Genomic DNA, 18,923 nt, shown 5'->3' on the forward strand with positions numbered 1-18,923 from the left:
ACACCCTTAACCGGTTGCCAACCAATCGCAGGGCACATCGAGACTGACAACAGTCGCTCTCACAATCACACCTACGGGAAATTTAGTCTCTCCAATTAACGTTGCATGTTTTTGGGATGTGGGCGGAAACCGGAGTGCCCGGAGAAAACCCACGCAGGCACGGGAAGAACATGGAAACTCCACCCAGGCGGGGCTGGGATTCAAACCCCAGTCCTCAGAGCAGTGAGGCCAACACTTTCTAGCTGCGCCACCGTGCCGCCTACAAAATGAGTAACGCACTTTATTGTTTTAAATGTTATTCATTGAACAATACATGGTCATTTTTATGGTTAGCTAAAAATGGATGGATAAAGATGGATAAGTGCAATGCATCATACTCGGGAGGGTGTTCATATTTTCACCTGCCCGTCTCAATAAATAGCTTAATGTAAATGTTGCTTGAGTCACTCGTGGAAATGTCGCCTGAAAGTTGTTTTCTTTATTTTTTGTCCCCCCTCCCACAACCGCCATCTGTCTCATTCATTCCCCGTAGGGCAGAGTGTCTTTTTTGTGTGTGTGTGTGTGTGCGTGCGTGCGTGCGTGTGTGTGTGTGCGCGCCCTCATTGTGTCAGCCGACTGGCAGTTTATGAGGCAGAAATATGAATGATTGACGGCGTGCGCGTTTGTGTTTCTGGGGACGGGAACATGCTCTGCTCGACAGCAGTTGTCCATATTTCATCTGAAATATGTCATTGTTCTTTCTTTTCCGTAGCTGCTCTCTGCTTTCACCTCTCCGACTGTCTCGCATGGAGGTTACATTTTCAGCAATTGGCTTGTCGTGCTTTCCTCACATAATCAGCCACAAGTGTGATCAGTTTTTGAGTTGCTGTGAAACAAAGAATTACACATTTAACCAAATTGCGGCACTTGCTAACAGACAGTGGATAATGCAATAGACGGGCTAACAAAATTAACGTAAACGTAAAAAACTATGTAAGAAGACTTGCAGGCATATATTCTTGATCCTCTGTGAAGCGCAACTAATATTGCTGCATCTTACTGAGTCGCATACTTTCATGTATGACGCGTTTTTGTAATATACTGCCCCCTAGAGGGCCAAGGTGCAAACACAACAAAGAGAGCAAAATCAATGGGCACTGAAGCATGAAATTATGATGCACAAGCAGTTGATTTTTTGTTGTTGTTTGTTGTTTTTTGTTTGTTTATATGTATCTATAACCACTTTGTATATCCTGATATTGGTAATGTATATTTTTATAAATTACAATACTGTAGTGTGCTACTTTTTCTTTTAAAAAAAAAAAAAAAAGTTACAAAAACGTATTAAAGATTACCAGAGAGCTGGGATAGGCTCCAGCAGTCCCGCGACCCTTGTGAGGATGAGCGGCTCAGAAAATGGATGGGTGGATGGATGAATTCATTCATTATGTTGTGATTTTCCTTTGCAGAAAGTGAGTGAGAAAGTGGGCGGAGCCGAGGGAACAAAGCTCGATGAGGACTTCACCGAGATGGAAAAGGCGAGACTGCAACTCCATGAATGGCGACTTCGGTGACGCCTGTGGGAAGAATTGTGATCAAAATTTGGTTTCTCACCTTTGCAGAAGGTGGACACCACCACCCGGGCAGTGATGGACATCATGACCAAGACCACAGAGTACCTGCAGCCCAACCCAGGTGACCTGGCTCAGATGCTGTCATTTTTTTTCTCTTCTCTCTGTCATTCGAGTGTTCTGAGCCCTTTTTTATTACCCTGATTCTTCAAAAACTACCGTAATTTCCGGCCCACAAGCCACGACTTTTTTCACACGCTTCCAACCTTGCGGTTTATGCGGTGATCTGGTAAATTTGTGCATTTTTTTCTAACGGGCGCAAGGGGGCACTCGAGCGGAAAAGGTAAGAATGAGAGCGATGGAATATATGTGCCGAGAAAGTGACCTTTGCCGGCCCTGTTAGCACTGCGTTACCGCTGTGCTAGCATGTTGCTGCTGTGTTACTGGTGTGTTTACCGGTAACTTTTATTTTAACCAGCCCTGTTAGCGTTAACGCTCACTTTAGCGCAGCGCTAGTGTTAGCACTAGCATTAGAGCCAGCGTTAGCATTTGTGTTAGCGCCGCACTCGCGTTAAACTCTTTCTTTGTAAATATCTCGTGTTTCAATGTCAATTTCAATGTGGGCACTTGCGGCTTTTACACGGCTGCGGCCTATGTATGTACCAAATGGTATTTCCTTTACAAATGTACTCGGTGAGGCTTGTAACCAAGTGTGCGCTGTAGCCCGGGAATTGCAGTACTTGAGAGCAATTAGCACGCCAGCAGGCACAAGACGTGGATTCAACGTTGAATTAACGTTGTTTTAGGTCGCGACGTCAAACAACCTAAATTCAACGTAAATTCCACAGTTGGATTTTTCCGTTGTTTGAACGTTTCGTTCAGTGTGTGCGTGATGGGTTTGCATGTTCCGCTTGCCAGCAGGTGGCCGTGGGTTGTTTGCCGATGTGGTTGACTGAAGGAGAAGAAGAAGTCCGAGCCCGCCGAAACACAGGCTGCGCGTTGTCGTTTAAGGACCAGCGAGCCGTTGTTTTTTTTTTTGTTTGTTTTGCAGCCACCAGAGCCAAGATGAGCATGATGAACTCCATGTCTCGCATGCGGGGCCAAGAGAAGGGACCCGGTTACACCCAGACGGAAGCCATCCTGGGAGAGTCCATGCAGCGCTTCGGTCGGGAGCTCGGCGAGGAGTCCAATTTCGGTGAGGGGGCTGAGAGACGGTGCGGCAACCGGTTAGAGCGTTGGCCTCGCGGTTCTGAGGACCGGAGTTCAAATCCCAGCCCATCCTGTGTAGAGTTTGGATGTTCTCCCCGTGCCTGCGTGAGTTTTTTTTTTTTCTCAGGCACTCTGGTTTCCTCCTACATCCCAAAAGGTTGATTGAAAACTCAAAATTGCCCATAGCTGGGTGTGATTGCGAGTCCAAATGGTTGTCTGTCTCTATGTGCGCTGCGATTGGTTAGCAACCAGTTCAGGGTGTACCCCGTCTCCTGCACGTTTAGAGCCGTGATAGGCTCCAGCTCTGCCGTGACCACTGTGAGGATAAGCGGCTCAGATAATGGACGGCCGCAGTATAAGGAGTGATTGTGGATGCCACTGAATTTGCTTTCTGTTCTTCAGGCCTGGCTCTGATCGACGCCGGCGAATGCATGCGCGAGCTGGCAGAGGTGAAGGACGCCCTGGACATGGAAGTCAAGCAGAACTTCATCGACCCGCTGCAGAACCTCCACGAGAAAGACCTCAAGGAGATCCAGGTCGGTTTCACATTGTCTGTTGACGGATGACAACGAAGTGGCGGAAGTTATTTGACTCGTATTCCAGTCGCCAAGTTTAGAACTTGGCTTTGGCTCGGCTGAAACTTATGAAATACTTCATTTGACTTACAATTGTTCATTTTCAAGTTTGCCTTTTGTTTTGTTTATGAATGGAAAAATGACTTTCACTAACCTGGGAAATTGCGATTATGCTATGAAAGGATGATTACGTTTTGGATTTAAGGATTCCAAATTTCCGCTATTTGCTAAATGTCAGGATAATTATAATTTTTCACGAGTTTCTTCAAAGTCAAAAGTTTTTAGTATTTGGTACCATTGGCTTTAAATGGGTCAGACATTTTGTCTGGAATTTTTGCTCATTCCAGCCGGCACGGTGGAGCAGCTGGTAAAGCATTGACCTCACAGTTCTGAGGACCCGGGTTCGATCCCGGCCCCCCCGACACTCTAAATTGGCCCTAGGTGTGAAGTTCAACTGTTGTCTGTCTCTTTGTGCCTATGATTGGCTGGCACCCCGCCTCCTGCTCGTTGACAGCTGGGATAGGCTTGTGAGGATAAGCGGCTAAGAAAATGGATGGATGGAAGGGTTTTTGCCCATTCCTTCTGTCAGAACTGGTGTCAGGGAACCAGGTTTTTAGGCCGCCTTGTTTGCAAATCCCTTTTAAGGTTTGGCCAAAAATGTTATTTTTCATGTCAAATATTAAACTGCAAGTCATGTTAACGTGACAGATGATCAAATATGAACTAAGCTTCATGTCACATGCGATGAATCGAAATATGATAATGAAGTGAAACTGTTCTGAATGTCTCACAGCATCACCTGAAGAAGATGGAGGGTCGGCGTCTGGATTTCGACTACAAGAAGAAGCGCCAGGGCAAAGTGACGGACGACGAGCTCAAGCAAGCGCTGGAGAAGTTTGACGAATCCAAAGACATCGCCGAGCTCAGCATGTTCAACCTGCTGGAGAGCGACGTAAGCGTCGAAGTCCGAGCGTTGATGCGGGTCACGATAAATCCTTGGGATCATCAATCAATCTTCACTTCGAGGCCTAATTATAACAAACGGTTGCATAAGTACAGCGGAACCTTGATTTCCGTACTTAATGGGTACCGGTGGCAAGATGCCCGGGCCGCCTCATCTGGCTGGCAGAGATCTCGCCTTTGGGTCTCATAAATCACCATAAGCCTTTTTTTTTATTTCTGCCGTTGACAGATCGAGCAGGTGAGCCAGCTGGCGGCGTTGGTCCACGCTCAGGTGGAATATCACAGCCGGGCCACCGAGATCCTCACGCAGCTGTGCAGCAAGATCGATGACCGGTCCGTTAAGTAATCGAGTGACTTTTTTTGTAATCATTTTTTTTTAGCAAAGCAACATCTTTGGCGCGCGTTCGCTTTTGTTTGGCACCTTTTGACCGTGTCGCGCTTGCGTGTCGCCGGGCCTGCAGGATAAAGGATTGTTCCCACAAGCCCCGGAAAGAATACGTCCCCAAGCCTCGGACCACTCTGGACTTCGCCTCCATCAGCGAGAACCACAACGGAGGCATTCACAGCGCTCGTTCTCCGGGTGAGTGCTGACCCGAGGCCCAGGAACGAGAAATTCCCATTTAGAAACGACTTTTTTTTTTTTCTGGAACCACTTGACGAGTTCTCCTGTTTTTGGACCATTTGAAGCTAAGCAATGTTTTTCAAGAATGAGTTGAATTATCATAATAGGTGTCAATAATTGTTATAATCGATTAGTTATCAATTATTGGTTGCCCCTCTCACGTGTTGAGTGACGTTTCCTTGTCAGGTGGTTTTGTAAGGGCCTTTTTTCCATTTGCTAATGTTCTTTTTTTTGTTTGTTTGTTTGACTTTTCACTTTTTCACGCAATAAATAACTTTTTTTTTCCTTCCTCCCTTTCTTTTTTGTGTTGGGTGGCGCAGGGGCGAGGTCACCAGGTGAGCCTTGGTTGAGGTCACACGTCTCGGTCTTCGCTTGACCTCCGCGTTCATCCCGGGCTTGAACTGACTTGCGCTGTTTTCCCTTCTTCCCTCCCTCCCTCCCTCCCTCTTTTTTTTCTCCCCCCCTTCTCCGCTTCCCCTTTGCAGCGAGGTCTCCAGGTGAGACAAAGCGGAAGCTTCGGCGTCGTCATCCAATCCGTCGTCGCCTCGCCCTTTTTGTGTTGAGAGAGTGAATTCCCCCCCCCCCCCCTCCATGTCCACCCCCCACGTCATTGACAATGTTTCTTTTCACCCGTCTCTCCATACTTCCACCTCCATTGGCTTGTGCTGTGATGCATTTTATTTTTGGCGGGAGCGCTCACCTCTGTTCTCCTCTCCTCTCCTCTCCTCTTTCACAGCAAGATCACCAGGTGAGCGCGAACGAGCAGCAGGAGACGGACGCCACGTCGTCCTTCCTCTTCCGCTAATGTTTTGATTTGAACGCAGCGGAGGTTCCTCGTCCGTCCCCGGCGCGGAGCGCAAAAGCCGCCTTGACTTGATTTTGTGCGCTTGTCTGTCTAACCCTTTTTGTTTCTTCTTTGCTTCTTCAAAGTTTGACACTCAGCAGCCCCAAAAGCAAAAGTCAGCCCCACTTTATGGCAAAAAAAAAAAAGGACCTTTGAAACATGTGGAAATGATATTTAAAAATACAATTTCTATTCTGTACCGCTACATTTATTTTAAATTTGGGATTCAATTTAATTAGTTTTAATTTTATTGCTTGTGATATTTGTATTTTAAAGATATTTTGGGGGATTTTAATTTGAATAAAATATTTTACTAGATTTGAATCTTTTGTATACAATATAAATTAAATAAATATAAAATTTAGGTAAACTTAAATACATTTTAAATTAAATATTTCAATATCAGACTATGTATTTTTTCCAAATGTTACTTTTTTCTTGTAGAAAAAATAATGCCAATTTATTTTGTACTTTTTGTTTTAAAGTATATTTTATTCTTACAATATTTTAATTCCAATTATAATTTAATGAATATATTAATATAATTATAATAAACATAAAAATAATAATAAATTAATAAATGGGTTAACTAATTACTTAATTAAAGGTCACAAAAATGACCCCCCAAAAAAATTCTGTTGCAGTTTGTGAAAGATTGCTGAGGTCAAAGGTCAAATCTATTGGGTCAATGTACCTTGAGCAGTGCTTGAGCTTATCACTAAAATAAAGTTAATGTCATTTTTTCAGTTAACCACAACCAGTTAAAATTGTATTTTGTTAATAAAAGTAACTTTTATTTTAAGTAATTAAATATGGGATTGACAAAAAGGTTTTCATAAGACAGTAAGATTTAGACTTCTTTTTTTTTTTTATTACTGGGAAATATTTTTTTAATTCATTATTAGTTTTTGGGTCATTTATGTTACCATATTTTGTGTTTTTATTTATTTCAGTTTTAGTGTAATGCAGTTAGATTGTTTTTACACTTTTTTCTTGTTTTCTGATTTTCTTGAACTTAATTAGTACATTTTATTTCAGTTATGTTTTCTTTTTTTTGTCAGGGGGGGTGAATATTACACTTTCACCTTTATTGACTTTCATCTTGAAAAAGTGGGCCCCGGGTTAGCTTAGCGTAGCATTGGCTCTGCTTTTGCTGAGCAAAATGTCAACGTACACCTTTGATGTGTCAAATTGTTGTGGTAGCCATCTTGTTACTGACCTTTTCCTTCTCTTTGGGGTTTGCGGCGCATCCTCTCGCCCGTCTTCTTGCCTTCAGCCCGGTCACCAGGTGAGCCCGTCTGGTCAAATTCCAGTTTTTGTTTTTTGTTTTTTTTTGGCGGGGGGTTGTATCTTCTACTCTGAACAAATGTTTTGGGTTTGTGTTTTTTCCCAGCCCCCATGGACCAACCGTGCTGCCGCGCCCTCTACGACTTTGACCCGGAAAACGAGGGCGAGCTGGGCTTCAAGGAGGGCGACATCATCACCCTGACCAACAAGATCGACGAGAACTGGTACGAGGGGATGCTGCACGGCAACTCTGGCTTCTTCCCCATCAACTACGTGGACATCCTGGTCCCCCTGCCGCACTAGAGCGCCCCCTAACGCTCGTCGCTGTAATGCACAAAAAAAATGCACCGAAAAAAGACATCTCTTCCCCGAATAACCCTTTTATTCCCTATTGAACCCAACTTAAGGGGCTCTATTTTCGTTGACAGCACATCCGCGCTGGGGCCCGAAACCCCGGCGGGTCCTGATTTCGAGAAGTCAAGTTTGCAAATTTGGCAGACCGGTCTGCGCCGCGTTTGGCCTCTCAGCGCAGAAAAATGATATAAACGTAAAACCTGCTCAGACCACATCTAAATTTTAGTGCAATGTTGACTGCTGGTTTCATGCGATTTTGGTGAATTTAATTCGGGTACAGGTGCTCAGATATTGCCTGCGCTAGTCTGTGAAATTACCGCGACGGGTCTGACCCACCTCTAGCGCAATATTTGCTCCGCCCACCACGCAGGATTTACGCTCATCAAGAAAATAGAGCCCAAAGAGTGCAAACGTCTATATGCAACAATTAAGCAGCTAGCGGCCATCGAGTAGTTTCAATTCTACATCCGTTTGGTTGTCCATCGTTTTTCCACTCCCTTCTCAGCCCACCATCCCACTTTACGTCCGTCGGCGTACTTTGTGAACGTTAGCTGCCAATAGATCTAATTTAATAGAGTGCATCTTATTTTTTAAGCAATGAAGCGTTTTCACCGATGTCCATGACGCTCGCATCCTCCATTTTTTTTTTCTTCTATTTTCGACAGCGTCGGGTTTCTGACTTGCGTGCTTTTACTTCTACGTGTCATGAGGTGTGAAATTTACCATTCTAGTCATTCATTAATGCTGTCTTGATTTCACAAAACGTGACGTAACGTGAGAAAAATACGAATTGTGTCCGAAATGAAAAATTTTTTTGTTAGATTTTTTTTTTTTTTAATTCTGATATAATTTTATTTCACCTTCTAGAAGAAAATTATAAGTTTTATAAATATTTTTTCCACTTATAACACGTGAACAAAAAAAAATGAATATTGGACTCATAAAGTCCAGTTTTTGGGTGTTTTCTGTTTTTAAATCGGTAACGTCGCTACAATTGTATTTTCGCCCACGTTCTGGGGAAAAACGTTCATTAGTGACGGTAGATAAAACAACCAATATTTCCGTAAATATTTTCGGCACGGCGGAAAATGGCTTCGGGTAACAGACGTCGCAAAGAAAAGAGCGGGAATGGCTTTCTGATCTTTCTCACTATTTTAATTTTGCCTACGTGATGTTGTCGTTTCTATGAGTGTTAATCTACGTCCGAGCCGATGATTAGTGACGATGTGAAAATAATAATACAAGCTGTGATGTTGCGTTAAAAAAATAAATCCAAATTGAAACTGAGTGTGTGACGTCCCACATCCGATAAATGATCAAAGTTGTGCTGCGATTTTACGAAAAATACAAGCTGTGACCTAACGTCAGAAAACTACACAGACGACGTTGATTTTTAATCATCAACAATAGTTTTCTCTCGTATTCAAGAAATAACAATAGCGATAATCATAATAATAGTTCTAAAATAGGACATTTATGCAAGTGTTTGTCACGATACATCCTTCATCGTGGTCGGGTTTTTTTTCTTCAATATTTTAACTTGTAACATAGGCTTCTTATACCAGTATTTTTATTTAGGTGGTTTTGGCATTGCTCAAACGTGACATTCGACGTCTAACGATAACGGTAGATTTTACGAAAAATACAAGTTGTGATGTCACGTACGAAAACTACAGTCCCAAATATCCATCCATTTCTGAGCCGCTTATCCTCACGATGGTCCGTGCTTGAGCCAATCCCAGCTGTCAACGGGCAGAGGAAACCCGCGCAGGCACGGGCAGAGCATGCAAACTCCACACAGGATTTGAACCCAGTTCCTCAGAACAGTGAGGCCAACGCTCTAACCGGTTGACCCACCGTGCCGACACTCACAAATATCTGTTTGCTTTTCTTTTTATCATCAACGTTGTTCTAATAGATCTTAGTTGGTCAAAACAAGCGTTTCGAAGAATACATCCGACACCCTTTCGATGACTTTGACGTGCAAAACGATATTCACCATTTTTTTATTTTTTTGCACATCGGAGATTCCAAAGTGTCTCTGCGAGCGTTTGACTTTGCACTTTTGAGCCAGTCTTCATGAAGTGAAGTGATGATATGATCCCCCGCCCTCCACCCAAAAAAAAAATTGTGGTGTTTTCAAAACAGCAGCTTGTGTACAAAAAAAATGTTGATGTCAGGCTATAATCCAACATGTAGAGCTTTACTGTTTTTTTTTTTTTTTTTTTAATTAATTTCTTTTTTAAGATCAATGTTTTATTTCGTCCGTCTGGGTGCATCCTCGCTATAGTCCAGTAAGAACTTTCTCGTAGTTTAGCCAATCAGAGAAACCAGACTCTTTTTTTTTTTTTTTTTTTTTTTTTTGTTTGTTAGTCTCACTGGCTTGAACTATTAACCCTTCAATATCCATTGATGTCATCTTCGTAGCTAGTGTATAAAATATAAGGAGTATTGCAAACATTCCCATTGAGGACTGCTGGTGGGTTGGTTGTCCACACAGGGGAAAAAAAAAAAAAAAAGTTGTGACTGGAATATTTGTGATGTGGTTGGCATGGTTACCATAATAACAGGCACTGCAAGCGAGTAGCAGCGCGGAAAAAAAAAAAATTAAACACGTGAGTCAAACAGCAAAAGAACAAGTTTGGTTTTGTTTTGTTTACTTGCAGTGCAGATGTCGTTATTGTCAAAAAGATGAAAAGTTGAGCCAAAATAGTGGATTGTGTTGAACAATTTTTGAACTGGATACGACACAAGTGGCAAAAAAAGAAGAAAAAAGTCACAAGTCATAGTTGTGTTATATGCATATAAAATGCTGCAAATTCATGTTTTGTTGTTTTTTTTGGAGTAGACTAGTTTTGTTCGTTTTTGTATAAGACCAAAATATCAGAACATAAATACAGCGTCCCCATTTAAAATGACGCAGAAGGTTGCATTTTTGCAATATATGAAATTTCAAAATATAAAAAGAAAAAAAAAAAGCAATTGTTTGCATATGCTGCTTCTGTTATTTCCACCTTAAAGATTCCAAAATTTGACCAAATGCACTCAAAATGTGACCGGTTTCTGAATTATTTTGGGTTCAGCTGTGAAACGTTTTCTTTATGCTGTGAATGTAATGGGCCGCTGGCACGAATGGTTAATTTCACTGAGCATTTCAGGAGATTTGTGTAACAAATGTACTATAAGCATGTAATTACACAAAATGGTTTACTTAGTGTGCAGCGTTTGGTCGGACGACTCGAAGGGTAATGTACCTTGACAGCAGTCGCGCCGCTTCTTTGAGGGCTGCATTCTGATTGGTCCGCTCATTTTGAGGGGATTATGCTGTTCAAGTTTATGTTGTTTCTTGTCAAAAGGGAAATACAACATTCAATTGTCAGTTGCTGGCTATCCACGAATATCCCCCCATCTATTTCCTGAGCCACTTATCCTCATAAGGGTCACGGGAGTGCTGGAGCCTATCTCAGCTATCTTCAGGCAGGAGGCGGGGTACACCCTGGACTGGTTGCCAGCCAATCGCCGTCCACGAATATCATGTTGTTATTTATTTTTAATAAGGGTTATTTTTTCCCTCTTTTTCTGTTTGACTTAAAAAAAAAATACAATGTGTATCTTTGCCCTCAATGAGGACTGTACAGCTATTTCTGTTTTCTTTTTGTGTGTGCGTGTATGTGTGTATAGTCGCTCAATCACAGTAACGTAATCTTATTTTTGTAACCATGACAAAGTATTGAAATGATTATCTAGATGTAAATATATATATACACATAATATATGATGGAAGGAAGGAGAGATTATCTGTGCTGCACATGATTGTTCTTTTTTTTCCTCCTTGCTGTTTTGTTTCATTCTTGCACTTTTTGGATTTGAAGAGCGTTAAGCTTGATGTAAAGACAACAACAATGTCATAAGTCAATGTCATTTATTCCAATAAACAGAGAAATGTGATATGGTGCGATACCCATCTTGCATTCTTGGACAATGACGTGGGAAACACTGAAATGCAGTTAATGTGTCATCATAACTAAATTGTTCATGAGATAACGCTGACTATAACGATAACACACTTCATTAAAGTTATTCTAATTTCAAAATAAACTACAAGAAGCATTTAGACTTAAGGTGTTAAATTTTTTAACAGGGGCGTGCACGGATAGACCCCAAGTGGTGCTCAAGTACTAGCCACTTTTGGCCTTTTTTGGTCCGGCACCTCCCCATTTGTCAAAGACAACTTTCCCATCGACAAGTATTTTCATCATTCATTCATCATTTTCATTATTCATTCATCATTTTAAAGTAGCGAGGGAATCCTGCACTATTTTTAAGATATATAATCTAATACAGTGGTACCTCGGTTTTCGAACGAAAATTTGGAGATTTTTTTTTTTTTGGTTTGGTTTTCGCACAAAAATTGGTATTCGAACACCCCGACCAGCTGACCCACAAAGATTTGTTATTGTGCTTTTGTTCCATTAACCCTACCTCTAGTTGCAAGTTAATTTTTTTTGTACGTTACATACTTTCTGAGAAAATAATCAATTTGTCTGTCACCCCACCCCACCCCCACCCCCGGTATTGGTTGTTTAAAGGTATTCTGCACTTTTGTTAATTTAAAAAAAAAAGGTTTATAAGGCTGGGGGCCGAGTCGCTACTGATACGGCAATGCACTCCCAGCCTAGCATACTATAGCATACATTTTAAGCAAAAACTAAATACATTTCTTAAATGATTTAATTATCTAAAGTATTTAAACTATACATGCATTCCTACTATGCAGTTTATTATCAGGAAACGCTAAAAAAAAATCGCTTAAAAATGTTTTGTTAGGTTTGGGACGCATTATTTCATTTTCCATTCATTGTTATGGGAAAACGTGCATTGGTTTTTGAACGTTTTTGTTTTCAACCAGCCGAGGAACGGAAGGGTGGGGGTCCAACTCAGACCCTCGCGCGAATGTGTGCGCCCTTCGGGCGTCTCCCGTCCGCTTCGCCGTCATTCAAATAACGCGTCCCACTTTATCCTCCTCCGAGTCACGACGCAGGAGAAGGGAAATACGAGTGGAGGGAGAGCGCCATCTGGAGGCAGCACGATGCACACATGTTCATGCACGTCTCCGAATATCGAATTCATAAATCCAACTTGTTTGTTTTATTACGTGTCGAAGGAGATGTGGTTTGTCCTGACACGCACACACGCCCCTGTTGGCATCCACGCTAAAACGTACACACACACCACACACACACACAAAGGCGGGGGGCAGGGGGCAGGGGGGGGGGTGATGAAGCAACGGAGTAAAAAGCATTCCAAGGAAGCCTCGTTCCTGGTGGGTGGCCCGCATGGACACAGAACCGCACAGACGTGATCCATCATCGCAACTCGTCAAGCGTTTCACACGCGTGACAATTTCCTTGATTTTTTTTTTTTTGTGCAAATATTGTAACTGGTATTTTACATACATCAATATCGCCGACAACGAAGGCGCAACCACAATGCCACGATGTGTGCAATCTATATTTTGTATCGTATGTTGACTAGCTTTGTTTGTGCACTATTATTTTTAGAAGCACTTGTAATAATATAATAATAACGTAATAATAGCCCTTTTTTAATGTTATTTGCATTTCAATGATGAGGTTGAAATTTTTTTTGGGGGGGGGATATAAAACACTGTCTACATCTGGTGGTGGATGTATAAAATTAAATGCTCTGTACTACAATAATTTAATGTGGATTATGTTTTATCCAGCCATCCATCCATCCATCCATTATTTGAGCTGCTTATCCTCACAAGGGTCGCGGGAGTTCTAGAGGCTATCCCAACCAACAAAAGGTGGACTACACCCTGAACTGGTCGCCAGGGGACACATCAACACTGCGGGAACCCAACGTATGCTGAATGCAACGTCAACCGTGTGTACCACTACACTATCAGTGGATTTGCAATGAAATATTTTTTCTTTTTTTTGTCTGACAAAGATTTATTTCCAAATTTGACCTTCTTTCCCTTCCTCTGTTTATCACGTTTGACTGTCTACGCATAAACAGTCGGTTGCTTCTGGCTGAGCCGGAACCACAACGGACGCAAAAAAAAAAAAAAAAAAAAAAAAACAAAAACATAAAGCAGTTGTCACAGATGCGATCGCATTTTCACTCACGCACAACTCAAGACAGGAAACCGGTTCTGCAGATTGTATCCGTGAAGACTTTGCTCGGGGAGCACAGATTCTTTCGCCCAATTATTAATAATAAGCTGTCACTCGAGAGGAACAAATTGAATTTGAAAACAATAATAACGCACTGACATCCATTAAATTATGTGTAGCGCTTATCTACAGCCCACCACCACCACCACACACACACACACACACAGAAAACAAAATGAAAATGATTAATTATGATTAATTACAAATGTACACAAAACCTTCAGGTTTCAGCTAGAAAGACAAAACATGTCGGGAAAAGCCTACTAAAGCAACTAAACTCTCATTCGACCTACGAGTTTGAATGAAGAGGGTGTTCATACTTGTGCAACCACATTAACGCAGTAATGTCAAATGTAATGAAGGGTTAATAAAAAGATGAATAAAAGCGTGCACACACACACACACACACCCACGAAGCAGGTGTTGGTGGGAGTGAGCCGGCGTGTGTGTCATTACACGTTTGGCTGCGGCGTTCTTACATACTTTTGGCTATTCAGCAGGAAAGCTCAGCTCTCAACACCCGACGCGGGCGGCTAATACCCGTCTGTCACACGAGCGCGATGACACACCAGCCAGAAAGGCCGGTCCGGCGGCTACAGGGCCCCACGCGTGTGCGGGGGAAATTTGCTCGCCGTTCAGCAAAGGGCTCGTGCCCGAGTATTTCTTCGCTTCCGCGTGGAATTTCGGAGTCCAGCTTCAGAACAAAATGGCCGACTTCCTGTTTAGTTTTGGGTTGAGAAGTTTTCATGCGTCCTTGTACGATGATGTCTTTTGGTCAAAATTTGAACCAATTTTGAACCAAATTCCTCCGAAAAGTTCAAAAATATTCTTTTTTAACATCTGGAAAAAATTCTGTTTTTTTTTTTTTTTTTTTTTACTTTCGAACCAAAGTTCTCTGAAATTTTCTGTCAAAAATTCAACTTTTTAAACCAATGGACCAAATTCTAGATTTTGTTTTTTTTTGTGGTTTTTTTTTTTTTTACTTTTGAACCAAATGTGTCTATAAAATTTCAGCCAAAAATTAAACTTTTTAAATTATGGACCAAATTTTAGATTTTTTTTTTACTTTTGAACCAAATTTCTCTGAAGATTTTAGTCAAAAATCCAACTTTTTAAACTCTGGACCAAATTCTAGATTTTTTTTTCTTACTTTTGAACCAAAGTTCTCTTTGAATTTTTCAGTAAAAAATCATTTTTTAAAATTATGGACCAAATTTTAGATTTTTTTTTTTTTTTTTACTTTTGAACCAAATTTCTCAGAAAATTTTAGTCAAAAATACAACTTTTTAACTTCTGGACCAAATTCTAGGTGTTTTTTTTTTTTTTACTTTTGAACCAAATTTCTCTTTGAAATTTTCAGTTAAGCAGCTGGCCCACCGCGACAGGCAAATATTAATATATATATATATATATTGCCCCCGGGAAGAAAAAAAAAACAGAAATGACATAACGCGCGCGGTGCTACCAGCGCACTTTTGTTATTCTATATAACGCAGCCTCTGGACACAGACGTGTCCCGGTTGTGACTGTTGTTTGTCCCAAGTGCTGACAACAAAGCCATCTGTGCCAAGTGGAACGAAATCCATAATTTCCTCAAACTTCATCACCCCAATAAATCTGAATGTAGCAGAGCAGTCCAAAATTTGAATGATGTCGTGATGAGCCACTTTAGAAATGTTAAGACACAGCCGAAACAAATGGCATTAGTTTTGTTCTTTGTTAAAAGACATTTGATACGTACAGTTGTTGAAGCATTTCTGCATTTTTGTTTTGGTTGTTAACCAATGTTATTGTGTGCTACTTTTTGTAATAAATAAATAAATAAATAGATCAGTATTGTTTGTTTAAAGTTATTCTGTACTTTTGTTTTTGTGGCAGAGTCGCAACAGATACAGGAATGCACTCCCAGGCTAGCGCACTCTACTACTAAAGCATACATTTTAAGCAAAACAATAAATGTATTTCTAAATTATTTTATGATATCAAGTATTTAAACTATACATGTATTTCTACTATGCAGTTTATTATCAGGAAAAGCTAAAAAAAATGCTTTAAAAAGCCATTTTTTTAGGCTTGGCATTATTTCTTTTTCCATTCATTGTAATGGATTCAGTTTTCGAACAATTCACTTTTCGAACCGTTTTCTGGATTGGATTGTGGTCGAGAATCGAGGCATCAGTGTGTGCAAAAAAAATTCCGGTGTGCTGTAACAAAAATGAAAACGAGAGGTTTGGGTACCTCTGAAAAACAAGCAATTTTCTTGCTCGGCTTCTATCCAAAACCCTTCCTGAATTTCAGGCACATTATGCACATTGAGGAAACTGCTGCCATTTTTTTTAAATTTCTAGGAATTTTTCTGATCGCAACTACTTGAAATGATCATCAAAATTTGATGCTGTGCTTTGGCGCGGACAAAAGAATCTTTGCAATTTATGATGTATCAGATGTCCATCGGGGAAGGATCACTATCAAGTCAAATATACACGTTAACAGAGTGAATCAAATTGTAGGTAATTTAAAGATTACAGCGGAATGTTTGTTTGTTTTTGTTTTTTTAAGAGATGATTACAAAAGGGCGGCACGGTGGATCAGCCGGTAAAGCGTTGGCCTCACAGTTCTGAGGTCCCTGGTTCAATCCCGGACCCGCCTGTGTGGAGTTGGCATGTTCTCCCCGTGCCTGCGCGGGTTTCCTCCAGGCACTCCAGTTTCCTCCCACATCCCAAAAACATGCAACATTCATTGGACCCTCTAAATTGCCCCTAGGTGTGATTGTGAGTGCGACTGTCTCAATGTGCCCTGCAATTGGCTGACAACCAGTAAAGGGTGTACCCCGCCTCCTGCCCGTTGACAGCTGGGATAGACTCCAGCACTCCCCGCGACCTTCGTGAGGATAAGCGGTGAAGAAAATGGATGGATGGATGATTACAAAAGTTAATAAGCAACAACAGCAGCGTTCACAAAAGAGGCCAGCATGCAAAACACGACAATGGCGGCGTGTTTGGCGTGCAAATCCACCGAAAAGTTGCTAGACGAACAATTAGCTCCAGCCCTCCCGCGACCCTCGTGAGGATAAGTGCCTCAGAAAATGGATGGCTGGATAATTTGAAAATGACAAAATGCACTTACTTTGATTGAATTATCTCAAACAAATGAATAAATCAATGAAACTAATTGAATGTTAGACCACTGGGGAACAAATTGTTGATAGCGTATTATGTAACATTTATTGGGGGAGGGGGGTCTCGCAAGAACGGAACTCAAGCTCGGCGCTCCACTGGTTGCAGGCCCCCCCACGTGAAAGGTGGCGCATCGTCGCAGAGCCACGCAGGCTGGTGGAACCTGTCTGCTTCGTGGATCCTTTCAGGCGCATTTAATCCCGGAGACGGGCGCACCCAGCCCGCGGCCCATTGTGCGGGCCGTGCCTCTCCACGCATGACGGCGCCTCTAAGCGCCACGTTTTCGGACCGCGACGTGTCCCGTAACCGCAAACGTGCGCACTCGATGGCCCTCGGTCACAAGTCAATTAACGTCTTGTCTCAGACAGCATGGCTGACGGCTGACGGATGTAAAAATGCCAACGAGGTTTTAGTCCAAGTCCCCGTCTCCGTCCTTTGGATGGAAATGCTTATTAGTTTTCATTTCTACGTGTGATAGTTTTAGTCAAGGGGGAAAAAAAACTAAACGGGTTTTACTCGAAGTTCAAAAATGAAAAAGAAAGTATTACTAGTTTACCTCATGTACATCATCATCCAAATTCCTGCATGTTCTACACATCGCAGTAACAAATTAAGCGAATGAATTGACGCTTGCGGAACAAAGCTACGTTTAGCCTGAAGCTAGCTAGCAAGCTAGCAGCCAATTTGCATCAGGATTTATGTGCAAAACTGAACACTTATTGTGGAATTTTCCACAAAACAAATTGCCAAGTGACTTTTTTCCTACATGAGGTGTATTAAAAAAAAAATCTCGGTGAAAAATTATCCAAAGTCCTCGAACTAGAGAATTCATTCATCCACCCTTCCATCCATTTTGAAAATTGCTTATCCTAATGGGATTGCAATAATTTGCATTGTATCATTTTTGCGGCCAACGACCGATCGCAGAGTACATATAACCGAGCAACCAATCACGCTCACATTCCTTCCTATGTACACTTTAAAGACTGCAATGAAGTTTTGTTTTGGAACATGAGGAGGAAGATGAAGTTCCTGTGGAATTGTGAGTGATATTTGCAATTCTTCGGGTACTGCGGCATCCTCCCGGAACCACACTCGAATGTGTGAACCTGATATGCAGTCCATCGGTGGCACTTTCAATGTCAGCTGTGCGCTACTCACTTCTGCCCACAGCCACGTCTAGTTAAAGGAGGGTGTGCACACATCTGCAACCACATTATATCAGCTGCTTATTTTGAATTTATCCTTTCCAAGAGATTTTTGTTTCAGTGGCATACATTCATGACCGAAAAGTTTTTGAAACGACTTTGTCTCATTTTGTTGCTCCTCAAAAACGCGACATTTGAGCAGACGCGCGCTGGTTTTTCATGCCTGAACTGTCGTAATTCCTGCCATTGACGCAATTCATCTACCTGACTGCACCTTGCCAACTTGCACCCGGTCTACAAGTTCCCACGTAGCACATACGGAACGGATGATAACAGACGGATGTTGCGTGAGTTGACATCAACCCCGAGACGGCGGCGAGCAGACCGTGACGCGACGTTTTATCCCGACAAAATCCGTATTTGTTTTTGTCGCACGATTGTTAGCAAACTGTGGACGACAAGTACTACTCAAGTACCACCGTCATGACTAGATACGTGTTCACCCAAAACAATTTTACTTCCTAAAAAATGACATTAGCGTTATTTTAAAGCTAGCTTGTAAATTAGCACTACGCTTTAAAAACAGTAGATTAAAAAAAAAACTGTTGTGAAATAATGATGAAATGAAAATTGCACCTAAATAAATGATTTCAAACAGTTCTAAAATATTAAATGCAAACATGTTGAATTTTACTCTGTAAATGTACTCTGGCAATGACTGTTGTAGTTACCACCAGAGGGAATCCCCGGACCACTTGTGGTCCTCGTACCACACGTTGAGAATCGCTGTTGTGAACGCAAAAAGACGCAAGCAAAGACGCCGCGATTGCACGCGAGCCCTTTTAAGCTTTTTGCAAAACATCGGAATACGGAGGTCTTATTTTCATCACGGCAGCGGTGCGCCGAAGAGCGCGAGGGACGTGCGCGCTCCCCCGTTCGAGCGGCTCGAACGGCTGCCGGCGCGCACAAGACGCGGCTTGCGTTTGCCTTTT

General features: G+C 41.9%; 1 protein-coding gene across 1 annotated transcript in view; it reads left to right on the plus strand.

The window, feature by feature from the left end:
* Positions 1-11,354, plus strand: part of sh3gl2a (SH3 domain containing GRB2 like 2a, endophilin A1) — a 30,537-nt gene extending 19,183 nt beyond the window's left edge. Inside the window, exons 2-13 of the mRNA XM_061829571.1 lie at positions 1,449-1,517; positions 1,602-1,674; positions 2,602-2,745; positions 3,162-3,295; positions 4,128-4,286; positions 4,527-4,630; positions 4,759-4,877; positions 5,240-5,254; positions 5,405-5,416; positions 5,656-5,667; positions 7,040-7,051; positions 7,157-11,354. Coding sequence (XP_061685555.1) covers positions 1,449-1,517; positions 1,602-1,674; positions 2,602-2,745; positions 3,162-3,295; positions 4,128-4,286; positions 4,527-4,630; positions 4,759-4,877; positions 5,240-5,254; positions 5,405-5,416; positions 5,656-5,667; positions 7,040-7,051; positions 7,157-7,353 — 1,050 coding nt within the window. The 3' untranslated portion in view covers positions 7,354-11,354. The remainder of the gene's footprint in view (positions 1-1,448; positions 1,518-1,601; positions 1,675-2,601; positions 2,746-3,161; positions 3,296-4,127; positions 4,287-4,526; positions 4,631-4,758; positions 4,878-5,239; positions 5,255-5,404; positions 5,417-5,655; positions 5,668-7,039; positions 7,052-7,156) is intronic.
* Positions 11,355-18,923: the final 7,569 nt, after the last annotated feature.

Source organism: Syngnathoides biaculeatus, chromosome 9, assembly GCF_019802595.1.
Source record: "Syngnathoides biaculeatus isolate LvHL_M chromosome 9, ASM1980259v1, whole genome shotgun sequence".
NCBI lineage: Eukaryota > Metazoa > Chordata > Actinopteri > Syngnathiformes > Syngnathidae > Syngnathoides > Syngnathoides biaculeatus.